An 18,644-nucleotide genomic window follows, 5' to 3' on the forward strand; every position below is an offset into this window, starting at 1 on the left:
TGATACTTTATGATACAGACTACATAGGAGTACTGACCTAGCTTCTCTTATTGTGCATTATTTTGTTTATTTTAGTTAAGTGTTATATCATTAATCCCACCTCTAATCTAAACAATCTCAATCTCTTCAAGATACTGTAAACACCTCTCAGGGATAGATTAGATACTTGGCCCAGCCATGAGTGCAGCAGACTAGACTTGATGACCTCTCAAGGTCTTGTCCAGTCCTATTATTCTATGGTTTTCATATGAAACTGTGCCTCAAGTCATATTCTGTGTACTCTTTTTGAGATTGGATGCCCTGGATTGAAGACCGATGCAAAAAATCATTTAACTTCTCAGCAGTATTTTTAGTCCTTAATTGTTCCCTTTGGATACGTCTACACTAGCCCCCTAGTTCAAACTAGGGAGGCTAATGAGGGCAACCGAAATTGCTAATGAAGTGTGGGATATAAATATCCCGCGCTTGATTAGCATATTCCCGGCTGGTTGCCATTTTGGAAACTGACTAGCCCAAAGTAACTGCCCGCGTCTACCCACGTCACAGAAGCGCGATTCCGAGATAAACCCCTTAGTTCGAATTAACAGTTAAATCTCATTCCATGAGGTTTAACTGTTAATTTGAACTAAGGGGTTTATCTCGGAATCACGCTTCTCTGTCACGTGTAGACTGAGGTTTAACTGTTAATTCAAATGATAAGGTGATAAGGTCATTGCGGAGAAACTACGCACTAGTCTACACTGGGGTGTTATTCCGAAATAACCTCCTTTAGGTTGAATGTATAAGCGGAGTGTCTATACTACAAAGCCCATTATTTTGAAACTAGCCAGTTAGCCCGTCATAAGATGGGATTTTCAGTTCTCTCCTTCACATCGGTCTTCTCTTCTGAGCCTCTGGTCTCTCGCTCCGTCTCTCTCTCTCTCTCTTTCTCCTCCTCTTTCTTCCCCCCCCCCCTCAGCTCTCCTCCGCCTTCTGCCTCTCTCTCTATTTCTCTCTTTCTCTTCTCCCCCTCCTGCCTCTCACTCTCTCTCTGCTCCATCTCTCTCTTTCTCTTTTCCCCCTCCTGCCTCTCACTCTCTCTCTGCTCCATCTCTCTCTTTCTCTTCTTCCTTTCCCTCTCTCTCCACTCCTCTGTCTCCGTTGGGGATGCATGCTTGTCCAGGCCCCGCCCTCTGGGCATGTACGACACTGCCCCACCCCCCTTCGCCTCCCACCGTGGCACTTGGCTGACTTCTGTGCTACTCAGCCGGGTCGCCACGCGGGAGCAAGTGGCGCAAATGGCCTCTCTCTCTCTTCTCCTACTGCCTCACCCTCTCTCAGATCTTGTCCGCCTCCTGCCTCTCTCTCCCCAGTTTTGTTAAATAAAGAGAGTTTCTATTGAACACACGTGTCCTTTATTTTTACATCAGGAAGGGGGGCTAGGGAGGGGTAAATGGAAGGAGGTGAGGGAGGAATGGGGTACGAGCCCCCACTGGGGAGGACAGGGGTGGCTCTGCGGGCTCCTTGGGGTGGAAGCTCTCCTTCAGGGTCTCCTGGACCCTGACAGCCCCCTGATTGACCCCCCCCAGATGGCAGCCTGAGGCAAGTGCAGCCGGGCTAATGGCCGAGTGCTGTGATGTGCCGAGTGCGGGCACTCAGGGCACTCCAAGACAGGACTGCTTTGCTGTCCCTCATTGAGGTAGACAAGCAAGCGGGGAACCCTGAGAACTGTCTGTCCGTGGTGGGGGTCGAGTCCCTTTAAGCACAGCCCTCGGCTAGCCTGAGGCAGCAGCTCCACGCTCTAGGTCCTAACCTGATGCCCTGCCGGCACCTGTTCCAGCCAGCCTTAACTTCGGTTCAGGGTCCACTCAATGTGGACATGCTAGTTCGAATTAGCAAAACACTAATTTGAATTAGTTTTTATGTCTAGATGCACTAGTTCAAATTAGCTTAGTTAGAACTAAGTTAGTTCAAATTAGTGCTGTAGTGTAGACACACCCTTAGAGAGGAAACTGACAGGCCTTTTTTCAGGTGCATGATATAGTCGAGGATTACATGAAGAGGTAGAATGCAATAGGTCACACACCGAAGTGTGAAGCGCTTCCACATATAGGTGGAATTATATAGGTATTGTGAGTGGTGTGCCTTCTACTCTGGAGTAGAACAGCTTTTACTTGTAGGGAACATCTTTTCTATGCTTTCGAGAACCAGGTAGGAACCAGGCTGTCAGATGCAGAGTGTCTAATTGGGAATGGAGAAAAGTGCCTTCATTCTGAGATAGGAAATCTGGGTGAGTCAGAAGAGGGTAAGGAGATCGAAGAGACATTTGAGAGAGATAGGGAAACCAGGTCTGTCTGACCCATGACAGGGCTATGAGGATGACTTGAGCCAGACAGACCTGGTTTCCCTATCTCTCTGGATGACTTGAGCCAGACAGACCTGGTTTCCCTATCCCTGTGGCAATTGTGCTCTTGGGGGTGGCTGGCATTTGAACTTTCTGAGGACTCTGGCTTTGAGTAGAATGGGAGGATAAGTGTAGTGGGGATGAGCAACCAAAGAAATTAGATGTGCAGACCATCTTCCCTGAGCAAAATAATTGGGTAGGTGCGTGCCTCACCTAAGAAGAGAAGTATCTGTCGTGATCTGGTTCAACGGCTTGGCTTGGTGGAATGTGACACCCACAAGAAGGTTGTCTAGACTTGTCTAACATCATAGCAAAGTGAGTACAGAGACTTGCTTGCGAATGTGGTATTTGGAAGGGGTGGATACTAAAGCAAGCCAGTGTTGAAGGCAGCGAAAGTGCAGTCAAGCATGTTGAACCATGTATATCGTTCATGGCCCATGAGGTAAATACAGATGAGTACTGGTACTGTAGGGCTTATAATATGATGGACACCAAGCTTCTTATTGCCTTGAAATGGTGGTGTGGAAGATAAACCCACACTGCCAGGGAGTCCAGGCAAGATCCTATTAACTCTAAAGTTTGGGTCTAGTTTAGGGTAGACTTCTGATGGTTTATGATGAGGCCGAGAGAATCAAACAGCCTCTGAGTAAATAGCATCATGTTCTTTGTGGCTTGTCGGGAAAAGCCTCGTATGAGGCAATCATCCAAGTAAGGAAAAATCATGGTGCCTCTGTGACATAGAAATGATGCCACTACTGCCAGTGTCTTGGAAAAGACTCTAGGAGCGGAGGAGAGTCCAAAAGGCAGGACCCGATACTGGAAATGTTCTGAGGGTGACTGTAAATTGAAGAAAACATCTGTGCGCCAGGTGAATTGTTACGTGGAAGTAGGTGTCTTGGAGGTTGAGATCTGCAAAGGAGACTCCCTTGTCCAGTGCCAGGATGATTGACACACGTGTAATCATTTTGAACTGCTGTTTGTGAAGGTATTTGTTTAACTGTAAAAGATTGAGGATTGGTTCCCACCCACTCTTTCTCTTTTTCTGTAAGTAGTTCAAGTAGAATCCCCTGTCCTGATATCTTTCGGGCACCCTCTCTACAGTTCCTATGTGAAGGAGATGTTCCATTTCTCAGCGAAGGAATGTTTCATGAGAGGGGTCCCTGAAGAGGGACAGGGAGGGTGAGGAGGTTGGTAGACAGGTGGTAAGAGGCAGGGAGTATCCACATTTGATGATCTCTAAGACCCAATGGTCTGTGGTAATTGCAGCCTCTTGATCAAAAAAGGGGTACAAACGGTGATGAAAGGTCTCATGTTCACAAGCAGGGCCGTCCTTAGGCATACACAGAGTACACAGTTGCGTAGGGCACCAGTATTTCTGGGGCACCACTCTGAAGAGAGAAACAGGAAGCAGAGAGCAGGCGACAGCAGGGCTGCTGGGTCCTAGAGAGAGCTGAATGAGCACAGTCTGAGGGAGGGGATTGACTGCTGGGGTCTCTGGGAAGGGGAGCAGGTAGGGGCGGGGGAAGGAACTTACCTCTGTGATTCTCTCCCCTAGCATAAGGTGAGGCAGGCTGGCTGGGCGGCTCTGTGCCAGTATCCCTTCTTCTCCCCTCCCCCCACGGAACATCCCTCTCCCCCACAGAGCACCCCTCTCTCCCCCCTCTGCTCCGGCAGGGCTGGATTTGGTGAGGTGCTGGGGGGGGGGGGGGATTGGGTGAGGGGCTGGAGAGGAGGGGGGCTGGCTGGCTGAATGCTGACTGAGGCAGGGGCGGACTGGCCCAACGGGCCGTCCACCGAAGGGCCTGCTGGCGGCAGATTAAAAACCCTGGTGCCGGCCAGGGCACTGTGGCTATGTCTAGACTGCAGGCTTCTTTCGAAAGAGGCTCTTTCGAAAGCATCTTTCGAAAGAGCCTCTTTCAAAAGATCGCGTCTAGACTGCAGGCGGATCTTTCGAAAGAGAAATCCGCTTTTTCGAAAGAGAGCACCCAGCAAGTCTGGATGCTCTCTTTCGAAGACGGCCTCTTTACATTGAAGAACGCCTTCTTTCGAAAGAGGAACTTTCGAAAGAAGGCGTTCTTCCTCGTAAATTGAGGTTTACTGCCATCGAAAGAAAAGCCGCGTTCTTTCGAAATAATTTTGAAAGAACGCGGCTTGAGTCTGGACGCAGGGGAAGTTTTTTCGGGAAAAGGCTACTTTTCCCGAAAAAACCCCTGAGTCTGGACACGGCCTGTGTGGGGCCAAGGCAGCGCATGTGCGACGTGTTTAAACGCCGTGGAACATCTGAGAGGGGAGAAGCCTCAGCGTCTTCCCTCTCAGCTGGTTTGAGCTCTGCACATGGATGCTGCCACTGGTAGGGTTACCAGGTTAGAATCCTTCAAAAAAACCAGACACACTTGATTGTGGGTGGGTGGGCGGGTGGGGGGGGCAGGAAGCAGAGCTGGGGGTGTGTGCAGTGGCGCTGGCCAGGGGAGATCAGGAAGAGGAATGGGCCAGTGGGAAGCAGAGCTGGGGCGGTCAGGGCATTTGATACATCAGGAATGCCTGTCAGAGGCAGGCATAGGGTCCTGACACGTACTGTACTTCTTGAAGCCCGGAGATCCCGGCATAGTTGCTGTGTAACGGCAAACTTGACAGTGAAGTCCTTAAAAGGGTTGGGGTTTTTTGAATGAACTATCAAAACTACTACAACTATTAACTAAGAACTACTAAACTAATATTTTCTCTCAGGATCAGAGGGGAAGAAGTTCACTCCATCTGTGACCGAGAATGGTCAGGAGGAACTGGCGAGAGCCGCACCGCATGCTCTCAGAAATGACGCGAATGGCACAAGGCGCCAGACAGGCATGTGTGGTCCGTCTAGATCACTGCTGACGAATCTCTGATCTGTGGCACCAGGACAAGCCCAACACCTACAGTGGAGCACCCACAGGGACGCTACTCGAAGAACAACAGGTAATCATCATGTGATCCCTCTCCTATCATCCATTTCCAGACAACCTGGGTATGTCTACACTACAGCACTAATTTGAACTAACTTAATTCGAATTAGTTAATTCGAACTAAGCTAATTCGAACCAGTGCATCTAGACCTAAAAACTAGTCTGTTAGTTTATAGTACTGCTCTGCAATTACTTTATCATCTTTGACTGCTTCTTTAGCATCTCAATGGTCCAAGGGCCCCACTGGTTGTTTAGCAGGCTTCCTGCCTCTGATATACTTTAAAAAACATTTTTCTATTACTTTTTGAGTTTTTGGCTAGCTGTTCTTCCAACTCCCTTTTGGCTTTCCTTATTATATTTTTACACTTAATTTGACAGAGTTTATGCCCCTTTCTATTTTCTTCACTAGGATTTGACTTCCACTTTTTAAAAGATGTCTTTTTATCTCTCACTGCTTCTTTACTTGGTTGTTAAGCCATAGTGGCACATTTTTGGTTCTCTGACTGTATTTTTAAATTTACGGTATACATTTAAGTTGGTCCTCTATTATGGTGTCTTTGAAAAGTTTCCATGCAGCTTGCAGGGATTTTGCTTTTGTCACTGTGCCTTTTAATTTTAACCTCCTCATTTTTGTGTAGTTCGCCTTTCTGAAATTAAATGCCACAGTGTTGGGCTGCTGAGGTGTTTTTCCCACCACAGGGATGTTAAATTTTATTACATTATGGTCACTATTTCCATGTGGTCCAGTCACATTAACCTCTTGGACCAGATCCTGCACTCCACTTAGGACTAAATCAAGAATTGCCTCTCCCCTTGTGGGTTCCAGAACCAGATGCTCCAAGAAGCAGTCATTTAACGTATGCTGGAATGAAGAACCTCGTCAGTTTTGGTGACAAAAAGGTTTTCTTTTTCCAACGGGAGATCCTCCACCCTGGTTTGAAGGTCCTTCAGAACTCCTGCTGCTTGAAGCTATAGACTCATAGACTTTAAGGTCAGAAGGGACCATTATGATCATCTAGTCTGACCCCCTGCACAGTGCAGGCCACAAAATCTCATCCACCCCTCCTAGAATAATCCTCTCACCTATATCTCAGATATTGAAGCCTTCAAATACTTTGAAGACCCCAAGATGCAGAGAATCCTCTAGCTGTGATCTGTAACCCATGCTACAGAGGAAGGCGAAAAACCTCCAGGGCCTCTGCCAATCTACCCTGGAGGAAAATTCCTTCCCGACCTCAAATATGGCGATCAGCTAAACCCTGAGCATGTGGGCAAGACTCATCAGCCAGACACCCAGAAAGTTCTCTATAGTAACTCCTATCTTCCCTCCATTGACCTATTTCCCACTGATAATGAATGGTCAATTAGCTACCAAGATCATGTTATCTCATCAAACCATCCTCTTCATAAACCCATCTAGTTTAATCTTGAAACCAGATAGATCTTTTGCCCCCACTACTTCCCTTGGAAGGCCGTTCCAGAACCTCACTCCTCTAATGGTTAGAAACCTTCGTCTAATCTCAAGTCTAAACTTCCTACTAGCCAGCTTATATCCATTTGTTCTTGTGTCCACATTGGTATTAAACTTAAATAATTCCTCTCCCTCCCTGGTATTTATCCCTCTAATATATTTAAAAAGTGCAATCATGTCCCCCCTCAGCCTTCTTTTGGTTAAAGTAAACATGCCAAGCTCCTTGAGTCTCCTTTCATAAAACAGGTTTTCCATTCCTCGGATCATCCTAGTGGCCCTTCTTTGTACCTGTTCCAGTTTGAATTCATCCTTCTTAAATATGGGAGACCAGAACTGCACACAGTATTCCAACTGGGGTCTCACGAATGCCTTGTATAATGGCACTAACACCTCCTTATCCCTACTGGAAATACCTCGCCTAATACATCCCAAGATCGTATTAGCCTTTTTCACGGCCATGTCACAATGGCGGCTCATAGTCATTCTATAATCAACCAGGACTCCGAGGTCCTTCTCCTCATCCGTTACTTCCAACTGATGTGTCCCCAGCTTATAACTAAAATTCTTGTTATTAATCCCTAAATGCATAATCTTACACTTCTCACTATTAAATTTCATCCTATTGCTGTCACTCCAATTTACAAGATCATCCAGATCTTCCTGTATGATATCCCGATCCTTTTCTGAATTGGCAATAGCTCCCAACTTTGTGTCATCCGCAAATTTTATTAGGACACTTCCACTTTTGGTGCCAAGATCAGCAATAAAAAGATTAAATAAAATTGGCCCCAAAACTGATCCCTGAGGAACTCCACTAGTAACCTTCCTCCAACCTGACAGTTCACCTTTCAGTATGACCCGCTGTAGTCTCCCCTTTAACCAGTTGCTTATCCACCTCTCAACTTTCATATTAATCCCTATCTTTTCCAATTTAACCAATAATTCCCCATGTGGTACTGTATCAAATGCCTTACTAAAGTCGAGGTAGATCAGATCCACTGCATTTCCTTTATCTAAAAAATCTGTTACTTTCTCAAAAAAGGAGATCACGTTGGTTTGGCACATTCTACCTTTTGTAAAACCATGTTGTAATTTGTCCCAATTGCCATTAGCCTCAATGTCTCTAAATACTTTCTCCTTCAAATTTTTTTCCAGGATCTTACATACTACAGATGTCAAACTAACAGGCCTATAGTTACCCGGGTCGCTTTTTTTCCCTTTCTTAAAAATCGGAACTATATTAGCAATTCTCCAGTCAAATGGTACAACCCCTGAGTTTAGAGATTTATTAAAAAATTTTGCTAATGGACTTGCAAGTTCATGTGCCATTTCCTTTAATATTCTTGGATGAAGATTATCTGGGCCTCCCGATTTACTCCCATTAAGCTGTTCAAGTTTGGCTTTTACCTCGGATATGGTAATATCTACCTCCTTATCTTTAGTCCCATTTGTTAACTTACCATTATCCCTAAGCTCTTCATTAGCCTCATTAAAAACTGAAGGAAAGTATTTGTTCAAATATTGGGCCATTCCTAGATTATCCTTAACCTCCACTCCATCCTTAGTAATTAGCAGTCCTACTTCTTCTTTTTTTGTTTTTTTTCCTGTTTATATGGCTATAAAACCTTTTACTATTGGTTTTAATTCCCTTTGCAAGGTCCAACTCTACCTGACTTTTAGCCTTTCTCACTTTATCCCTACATGCTCTAACCTCAATAAGGTAGCTTTCTTTACTGATCCCTCCCATTTTCCACTCCTTATATGCTTTCTGCTTTTTCTTAATCACCTCTCTGAGATGCTTGCTCATCCAGCTTGGTCTAACACACCTGCCTATACATTTTTTCCCTTTTCTAGGGATACGTGCTTCTGATAGCTTCTGCAACTTTACCTTAAAATAATTCTAGGCCTCCTCCACTTTAAGATCCATAATTTCTTTAGTCCAATCAACTTCCCTAACTAATTTCCTTAATTTACTAAAGTTAGCCCTTTTGAAATCAAAAACTCTAGTCTCAGATTTATTTTTGTTTATCCTTCCATTTAATTTAAACTGAATTAGCTCATGATCATTCGAGCCAAGGTTGTCTCCTACAACCATTTCATCTATGAGGTCCTTGCTACTCACCAAAACCAAATCTAAAATAGCATCCCCCCTTGTTGGTTCAGCAACTACTTGATGAAGGAATTCATCAGCTATCACATCTAGGAAAATCTGAGCCCTATTACTATTACTAGCACTTGTTCTCCAGTCTATATTTGGAAAGTTGAAATCTCCCATGATTACAGTTTCCATGAGTATTTACTTCATTAAAAACATTAAAGAGGTCTCTATCCATATCCAAATTGGATCCTAGTGGTCTATAACACACCCCACGCACTATCCCAGGGGAGGATCTGTTAGTTTTCTTCCCCAATGTGATTTTTGCCCAAACAGACTCTGTCTTCTCCATTCCATCACTTTTTATTTCTTTACAATCTACCTCATCTTTGATATACAATGCGACTCCACCACCTTTACCCTTATTTCTGTCTTTCCTAAACAGCACATACCCTTCAATACCTGTACTCCAGTCATGGTGAATGCCTTATCAAAACAGAAGTTGTCATTGCTCTTGCAGCTACATCGGTGGAGTCAAGAGCCATTTGGAGGGCTGTGCGTGATGTAGTGTAGCCCTCCTGAACTACTGACTTCAGGATAGGTCTTTTCTCATCAGAGAGATGTTACTTGAGTTTAGTTAGTTTTGTGTAGTTGTCAAAGTTGTGCTTAGTGTGAGTAATGCAGTAGAGTTAGCTATTCTAAGCTGCAGGGTAGAAGAGGAATACATTTTCCTACTGAATATGTCCAAACACTTATGGTCTTTTTCCTGCAGAATGGATTTGTATTGAGGGGTTTTGGACCTATGTTGTGCTGCATCCACCACCAGCAAATATGGCTGTGGCTGGAGAAATGAAAAGTCCATGCCTTTGGATGGAACAAAATATTTTCTATTGGCCCTCTTGTTCATTGATGGGGCTGAGACCGGTGCCTGTCAGACCTTGTCTGCCACTTCCATGATAGCTTTATCTATCGGAGGCACGATCCTTGATTTTTGCAGGTGCCTAGAGAGTCTTTAAGTGTTTGTGTTGTTTCTCCTGGACTGCTGATAATACAACCTCCTGGATGGTGGCGACTCTTTTAAACAAGTCCTGAAATTGCTTCAGGTTATCCATTGGCAATGGGTCATCTGGAATAATAGCCTTGTTAGATGAGGAAGAGGACTTATCAGTTGGGGAGACATCAGGTTGTTCTGCATCTGCATCTTCAGTAATGTGGCCCTCCTCCATCTCTATGTCCTCAGTCAACTGGGGAGAACTATGAGGATGAGAGATAGGTATAGGAGCTGGTGTTGACAATGCCATTGGTCAGTGCCATAAGGGTGGCCAATAGCGGGGAGAGTAGTGGGAATGATAGGACTAGTCCGGGTACCAGTCATAAGATACATGTGCTCTAATGGGAGATGAGTGTTGGGATGAGAATACACTCCTATGATCATCCTCGTAGCTGCTATAATGGGATAATCCTGGTGATCGAAGTGGACAAAGGAGAACGAGAGTGATGCCTCAAGGGAGAGCCATGACGGCTTCTAAGTCATGGTGCTGTAATCAGTGCTGGCTCATGGTACTCTAGGAAGTGCAAGGCAGAATGGTGGTGGCTGAAGGAAACGTCATGCGGTTCTGTGAAACTCTATGCCAAAGGAGTGGGGAGGCTGCAATTCTGGGCTTGGCATGCAAGGCAAGGGCTTAGCATATTTTGATTTTGCCGATGCTGAGGTCTTAAACGGTGCTGAGGACTTATCCAGCTCCTGGGGACCTGCCCTTTTCAGGGCTGAAGGCAGCAGTGCCATACTGGGTGGTGCGCGGCTTTGGGTCCATTACAGATGCAGCACAGGGGCATCCAGTGCCATAGGAGCTGGGCTTATCTCTCGTACTCACTACAATCTCTGTTCTTTGTAGAGTTGGGCAACGAGGAGCTCAAGCCCTTAGTATGCCTGCTGGCATTCTCAGACTGGCTGAGTTCGTCCTCACTAGTTTGAGACTCTAGAGCCTTGTCAAAAAGCAATGTACACAGCCTCAGACTCTTTGCAGGCTCTGGTGGTGACACTGCAGTAGTGTATACATTTCTGGGGAACGTAAGCCTCACCCTGACAGCATATACAAGATGAGTGATCATTTGAGGCAGGCATTGGGTCACGGCATTTCTCACATTTCTTGAAGCTCGGGCATGTTGCTAGTCTTTGTCTCTTCTTCTTGTCACTTTTTTTTTTTGCTCCGCTCTACATGAAGGTTTGGGTTTTATTTATTTATTTTGGATGGTGTGAAGCATAGTCCTCTGAGAGAAGAAGTGATGATGTGGTCACTTCATCCCCCCAAAAAGATATCTTGGCAGTGGAAAAAGTTCAGAAAAGGGCAATAATGCCTGCCATATGAGGAAAGATTAATATAACTTGGAATTTTCAGCTTGGAAAAGAGAAGACTAAGAGGAGATTCAATAGAGATTCATAAAATCATGACTGGTGTGTAAAAGATGAATAATAAAGAGTTATTTACTCTTTCCCACAACACAAGAACTAGAAGGTATAACAGGGCAGGTTAGATGGCTTGATCATAAGGGGGAGAAAGGCAACTCTAAAATAGGAACTGCTCTGGTTAATTAGGGGCAGCTGAGACAGGGCAGCTCTAAGGCAAATAAGGGCCAGATGAGGTGACTTCAGGCTGCCACGAGACCTCATTAAAAGCCTTCCCTGTGGGGAAGGGTGAAGAGGAGAGTGGAAGAGGAGCTTGGAGGGAGGCGGAGAGGAGATACAACTGATAAGGTTAGAGTCAGAGAGAACGGCAGCACTGCCAAGGGAGGAGGAAGAGAAGTTACTCACCTCTGGAGCAGTAACAAAGGTTCTTCGAGGTGTGTCCCCATGGGTGCTCCACATTTGGTGTCGGGCTGGTCCCGGCACCGCGAATCGGAGCTTGCCAGAGCTGTCATCGGCCGGATCACGCGTGTGCGAGCAGCTTTCGCACCTTTGATCAGCCATGCGCGATCCAGCCCCCACCAGTTCCTCTCACCGCCCATCTGCAAGAAATAAATTAACGAGATTCCGTAGCGGGGAGAAGGGCAGGTCGTGGAGTACCCACGGGGACACACCTCGAAGAACCATCGTTACTGCACCGGAGGTGAGTAACTTCTCTTTCTTCTTCGGGTAGTCCCCGTGGGTGCTCCACGTTTGGTGACTCCGGAGCAGTAATCTACTAGATGTGGGCTACGGAATCACAATTCTGATGGCTTGGCAGCACTGCTAAGGCCACTGCTGAATTGGAAGCCAGGCACGGCACAATCGCATAATGCCTTGAGAGCGTCGTGTTGGAAGACCAGGTAGCTGCGAGGCATATGTCACGTAGAAGGACTCCTCTCACAAAGGCTGTTGACGTAGCCATTGCCCGCATAGAGTGGGCCCTAGGCTGTGATGGAAACGGCCTCTTGCAGATGTCATAGTAGGTAGTAATGCAAGAAACGACGAGCTTTGAAATGCGTTGGGCCGATAGGGGTTGGCCCCTAGAATGCCCTGAAGTGGAAACAATAAGACAGTCTGTCTTCCTAGCATCGTCTACACTGGCATGATTTTCTGGAAATGCTTTTAACGGAAAAGTTTTTTGTTAAAAGCATTTTCAGAAAAGCGCGTCTAGATTGGCAGACGCTTTTCTGCAAAAGCACTTTTTGCGGTAAAGGGTCCGTGGCAAATCTAGACGCTCTTTTCCACAAAAAAGCCCTGATCTCCATTTTCGCAATCGGGGCTTTTTTGCGGAAAACAAATCTTTGCTATCTACACTGGCCCTTTTGTGCAAAAGTTTTTCGGAAAAAGACTTTTGCCCGAACGGGAGCAGCATAGTATTTCCGCAAAAGCACTGACAATCTTACATGAGATCGTCAGTGCTTTTGCGGAAATTCAAGCGGCCAGTGTAGACAGCTGGCAAGTTTTTCCGCAAAAGCAGATGATTTTGCGGAAAAACTTGCCAGTCTAGACACAGCCATTAAGAGGGGTTTATTTCGCACCTCTCTATGCTGCCCTGTTCTCCATTTTTGTTTGTTTGTTTAAAGAACGGGACTTAAATGTAACAGAAACAGTAGCCACCACAGAAAACTATGACTAGAAAACTTGCAGAAATGTATCCTTTCTCTTTTTTTTTTTTTAAAGGAAGCTCAGAAATGAAAGACTGTAACTAAGAGGAAAACTGTAACAATATACAAATTGTAACTGTTTAAGTTCCTAATGTTATTGACGTCTGTCTTTGCTTCTTTGTCCCCTTTGTTCCCCTCCCCCCCTTTTTTTTCTGAGGTGATGAGCCCCGTGGGGCTAAGGGCTGCTGTGGCAACAGTATCGGAGAGCCGCGCTTCCAACTATAATTCTTAAAAATGAAATATCAGAGTTGTTTTGTTTTCTCTTTCTTTTGAAGAACAAAGCAGTAAACCACAGAGGGTAAGAAGTTATTCTGTAAGTCTTTGTTTATCTTATTGTGAGGTAAATGAGGAGATGAGGAGAGCTCCGTCCGTGACCAGGGGTGGATGAGAAGGAACTGGCGGGGGCTGGATCGCGCGTGGCTGATCAAAGGCACGAAAGCTGCTCACACACGCGCGATCGGGCCAATGAGAGCTCTGGCAAGCTTTGATTCACGGCGCCGGGACCAGCCTGACACTAAACGTGGAGCACCCACGGGGACTATCCAAAGAAGAAAGGGGAGGTGCTCCAACAGGGAGTGTTTGGGCTCCCTCCCCCAAGCAATCAGAGTCCAGCTGGTAACTGGGGAGGACTGGTAACCCAGCCCAAGCTGACCAGAAGCATCTGTCCTGATAGCCATTTTGCAAAGGGACAATCCTCCACAAAATGCTGAAAGGGGAAAGAAAAACCTATGCTGCAGTACCTAGACTTGAGACTGTGGACTGAGCAAGGGTCTGGGACCCAGGAGTGGGACTGACCCTGTCACAGGGGTCACAGAATGAAATTAATAGGCAGCAGGTTTAAAACAAAGAAAAGGAAGTACTTCTTCACACAACACAGTCAACCTGTAGAACTCTTTGCCAGAAGATGTTGTGAAGGCCAGGACTATAACCAGGTTCAAAAAAGAGTTAGATAAATTTGTGGAGGATAGGTCATGACTATTAGCTAGGATGGGAAGGAATAGTGTCCCTCACTTCTGTTTGTCAGAAGCTAGGAATGGGTGACCAGATCACTTTATGATTATTTGTTCTGTTCATTCCCTCTGGGCACTTAACAATGGTCACTGTTGGAAGACATGGACCTTTGTTCTGCTCAATATGGCTGTTCTTATCTGCTTCTACATACTATACAGTGAAATATAAGTACAATAATTATATTCTAGTTAATGTATTTTATAACGACATTGTAAAAATGAGAAAATAAGCAATTTTTTCAGTAACAAATGTGCAATGGCACTTTATTATTTTTATGTATCATTTTCATAGCAGAATACTCGAACTGGAAGGGACCTTGACAGGTCAAGTCCATTCCTCTGCCCTCACAGCAGGACCAAGCACTATCTATATCATCCCTGATGGATATCTATCTAATCTGCTCTTAAATATCTCCAATGATGGAGATGCCACAACTTCCCTAGGCAATTTATTGCAATGGTTAACCACTCTGACAGTTAGGAAGCTTTTCCTAATGTCCAACCTAAATCTCCCTTGCTGCAATTTAAGGCTATTGCTTCTTGTCCTATCATCAAAGGTCAAGGAGAACAATTTTTCTCCTTCCTCCTTGTAACAACATTTTAGGAACTTGAAAACTGCTATCATGTCCCCTCTCAGTCTTCTCTTTTCCAAACTAAACGAACCCAATTCTTTCAGTCTTCCCTCACAGATCGTATTTTCTAGACCTTTAATCATTTTTGTGGCTCTTATCTGGACCCTTTCCAACTTTTCCATGTCTGTCTTGAAATGTGGTACCCAGAACAGGACATAATACTCCAACTGAGACCTAATCAGAGCAGAATAGAGTAGAAGAATTACTTCTTGTATCTTGTTCACAACACACCTGTTAATGCATCCAGAACCATGTTTGCTTTTTTTGCAACAGTATCACAATGTTCACTCATATTTAGCTTGTGTACCAGTATGACCGTTCGATCTCTTTCTGCAGTACTCATTCCTAGACAGTCACTCCACTTTTTTTAAGCACTTGGAAGAGAGGACAATGATCAGGAATAGTCAACATGGCTTCACTAAGGACAAGTCATGTTTGACCCACCTGACTGCCTTGTCTGACAAGGTGACTGGCTCTGTGGACATGAAGAAGGTGGTGGATGTGATGTACCTTGTCTTTACCAAAGCTTTTGATATGATCTCCCACAGCATTCTTGCCAGCAAGTTAAGGAAGTATAGATTAGATAATTGGGCTGTAAGGTGGATAGAAAGCTGGCTAGATTGTTGGGCTCAACGAGTAGTGATCAATGGCTCGATGTTTGGTTGGCACTTCATATCAAGTGGAGTGCCCTAAAGATCAGTTTTAGGGCCATTTTTGTTCAACATTATTATTAATGATCTAGATAAGGGGATGGATTGCACCCTCATCAAGTCTGCAGATAACACTAAGCTAGAGGGCTCTCCCTCTAGGGGATAGGGTAGGGATAGGGTCCAGACAAATTGGGAGACAAATTGGAGGATTGGGCCAAAAGAAATATGCTGAGTTTCAACAAGGACAAGTGCAGAGTCCTGCACTTGGGATAGAACAAGCCGAAGCATAGCTACAGGCTGGGGACCAACTGGCTAAGCAGCAGTTTGGCAGAAAAAGACCTCAGGATTGCACTGGATGAGAAGCTAGATATGAGTCAACAGTGTGCCCTTGTAGCCAATATGGCTAACGGCATATTAGGATGCATTAGGAGGACCACTGCCAGCGGATCTAGAGAAGTGATTATTCCCCTTTATTCAGCACTGGTGAGGCCACCTCAGGAGTTTTGCTTCCATTTCTGGGGCCCCCTTTACAGAGAGGATGTGGACTCATTGCAGAAAGTCCAGTGGAGGGCAACAAAGATGATTAGGGGATGGCACACATGACTTACAAAGAGAGGTTGAGGGATTTGTGCTTATTTAGTCTACAGAATAGTGAGGGGGGATTTGATTGCAACCTTTAACTACCTGAAGGAGATTCCAAAGAAGATGGAGAGAGGCTGTTCTCAGTAGTGACAGATGACAGGAGCAATGGTCTGAAGTTACAGTGGAGAAGATCTAGGTTTGATATTAGGAAAAACTATTTTACTAGAAGGGTGGTGAAGCACAGGATTAGGTTACCTAGGGAGATGATGGAATCTCCATCCCTATAGGTTTTTAAGTCCCAGCTTGACAAAGCCCTGGCTGGGATGATTTAGTTGGGGTTGGTCCTGTTTTCAGCAGGGGGTTGGACTCAATATCCTCCTGAGGTCTTTTTCAATCCTATGATTCCCATTCTGTACATGTGAAACTGATTGTTCCTTCCTAAGCGGAGTACTTTGCATTTGTCCTTATTAAACTTCATCCTATTTACCTCAGACCATTTCTTCGGTTTGTCCAGATAATTTTGAATTATGACCCTATCATCGAAAGCACTTGCAACCCCTCCCAGGTTAGTATCATCTTCAAATTTTATAAGTGTACTCTCTATGCCATTATCTAAATCATTGATGAAGGCATTGAACAGAACCGTTCCCAAAACTGACCCCTACGGAACCCCACTATATATGCCCTTCCAGCATGACTGTGAACCATTAATAACTACTCTCTGAGAATGGTTCTCCAGCCAGTTATGCACCTACCTTATAGTAGCCCCATCGAGATTGTATTTCCCTAGTTTATTGATAAGGTTATGTGAGATCATATCAAATATTTTGCTAAAGTCTAAGTATACCATGTCTACCACTTCCCCCTTATCCACAAGACTTGTTATCCTATCAAAGAAAGCTATCAGATTGGTTTGACATTTGTTCTTTACAAATCCATGCTGGCTACTACCTATCACCTTATTATCTTCCAGATGTTTGCAGATGAGTTCCTTAATTATTTGTTTGATTATCTTTTGCACATAAATTAAGCTGACGGCTTTGTAGTTTTCTTGGTTGTCCTTATTTCCTTTTTTATAGATGGGCACTATATTTGCCCTTTTCCAGTCTTCTGCAATCTCTCCTGACTTCCATGAATTTTCAAAGATTTTGTAAGTAAGTAGTTTTTAAGTGAAGTGAAACTTGGGGCTACATAAGACAAATTAGACTCCTGAAAGGGGTACAATAATCTGGCAAGATTGAGAATCACTATCCCAGATTAAGCATTTCTAAGAAACACGTGTTTAAAATATCAAGAAATTATTTCATTGTAACATTTGATTAGTTTACGTATGAGCAGCTGATTGTGGCAAGAGAAAGTTATATTTAAATTCTGCACCTAGCCAATAAATCTTTTAGGAGCCTCACTCTTCTTAAATAATATCCGTGGTAGAGCATGAATGACCTAGGGAAAAAATATTTTCTAAAATTCTCCAACTCCTGTTTATATTCTACTTCTCCTTAAATTGCTACTTCTCCATGAAAGATTTGTAGCCCCAGTGACTTTATTCAATTCGGGTATGTCTACACTTGCACCTAGTTCGGACTAGGGATGAAAATGCAGGCATTCGAAATTGCTAATGAAGAGGGAATTGAAATATCCAGTGCTTCAGTAGCAAGATCTCACCGATGTGCTAGTTCTAATCACAGCTGATTCGAACCAGGACGTGCGTGCTGGGACGCATTAGTTCGAACCAAACCCCTTGGTTCAAAGTAATGTTACTCTTCAAAAAATGAAGCGCAAGATATTTAAATCCCTGCTTCATTAGCAATTTCAAATGCCTGCATTTGCATCCCTAGTCCAAACTAGGGTGCAAGTGTAGACATACCCTTCCTCTCCCTGAAGATAAATATCATGACTATTCAGTTAAGAAAGAGGAACATTATCACAACTTTAAAAGTTGCTTTATATTTCTCACACTTTAAAAATGCCATATTATTCAGCTGTGAAAAATCACAGATCTGAAAACTGACTTCTATTACACTACCCAATAGTGGAGTTTTTTACCATATCTATTAAGCCTATAATAATTACAACTAGTTTCTGGTTTGGAGCTCTACTTCTACCAAGAGACTTTAGTAAACAGGCTAAATTGTGTGGGGTAAAGTGGGGTGATTTATTCAAGCTTTGTCTCCAGCCCCAGAATAGTTGTGTTTTTCTATTAACAATGTTGAAATTCTTATTATCAATAAACTTTTGAGTTAATATCATAGAAAAAGAGATAGGCTAGTTCACCTCTATCGTAGCACCAAATGATAATAATAATTGCATCACTAGTCCCTAAAGATGACTGATAGATAACCCCTTGGTTATCTACATGGTGACTTTAGACTAAAACTTAAAGGTAAACTGATACAGCACAAATAAAACAACATGCAATGCTTTCTACTCCACAGAGATTTACCTACATAAATATCTTTTTTTCTGTGACAAAAAGTTCTATGGTTGTAACACTGCTCAAACACTGATTGGTGGTCAAAAAGAATAAAGCACCAACTCTGTGGAAAGAATAAACAATTAGTAAGAAAATTATGCAAATAGTTTTTTGTGAATGAGGAAGAAATAGCTATGCCATTACTATATGAAAATGGAATCAAGATTCAGGAAGCAAATTAATTGTTTACTGCAAACAGTAGGCTTTTGATCTTATTTTAGAAAATAATCAAACTTCTGGCTGATGACAGATGAGCACCAGGGTTCCCTCTAAGCTGCGCACTTGCTTGGGCATGCAGA

The 18,644-nt window shown here is 44.1% G+C and overlaps 1 protein-coding gene across 4 annotated transcripts in view; it reads right to left on the reverse strand.

The window, feature by feature from the left end:
- Positions 1 to 18,644, reverse strand: part of LOC102448589 (broad substrate specificity ATP-binding cassette transporter ABCG2-like) — a 143,837-nt gene that overhangs the window by 38,931 nt on the left and 86,262 nt on the right. For 3 of the 4 annotated variants that reach the window (XR_012904021.1, XM_075929563.1, XM_075929566.1), the window contains one exon: positions 18,320 to 18,409. The exons of the other annotated variant lie outside the window; for it this stretch is intronic. Coding sequence is in view for 2 of the 3 variants with exons in the window: in XM_075929563.1 (XP_075785678.1) it covers positions 18,320 to 18,409 (90 nt within the window). In the remaining variant the exon portion in view is untranslated. The remainder of the gene's footprint in view (positions 1 to 18,319; positions 18,410 to 18,644) is intronic. 4 annotated transcript variants of the gene reach the window in all.

Source organism: Pelodiscus sinensis, chromosome 5 (genome assembly GCF_049634645.1).
Source record: "Pelodiscus sinensis isolate JC-2024 chromosome 5, ASM4963464v1, whole genome shotgun sequence".
NCBI classification, from domain to species: Eukaryota; Metazoa; Chordata; order Testudines; family Trionychidae; genus Pelodiscus; species Pelodiscus sinensis.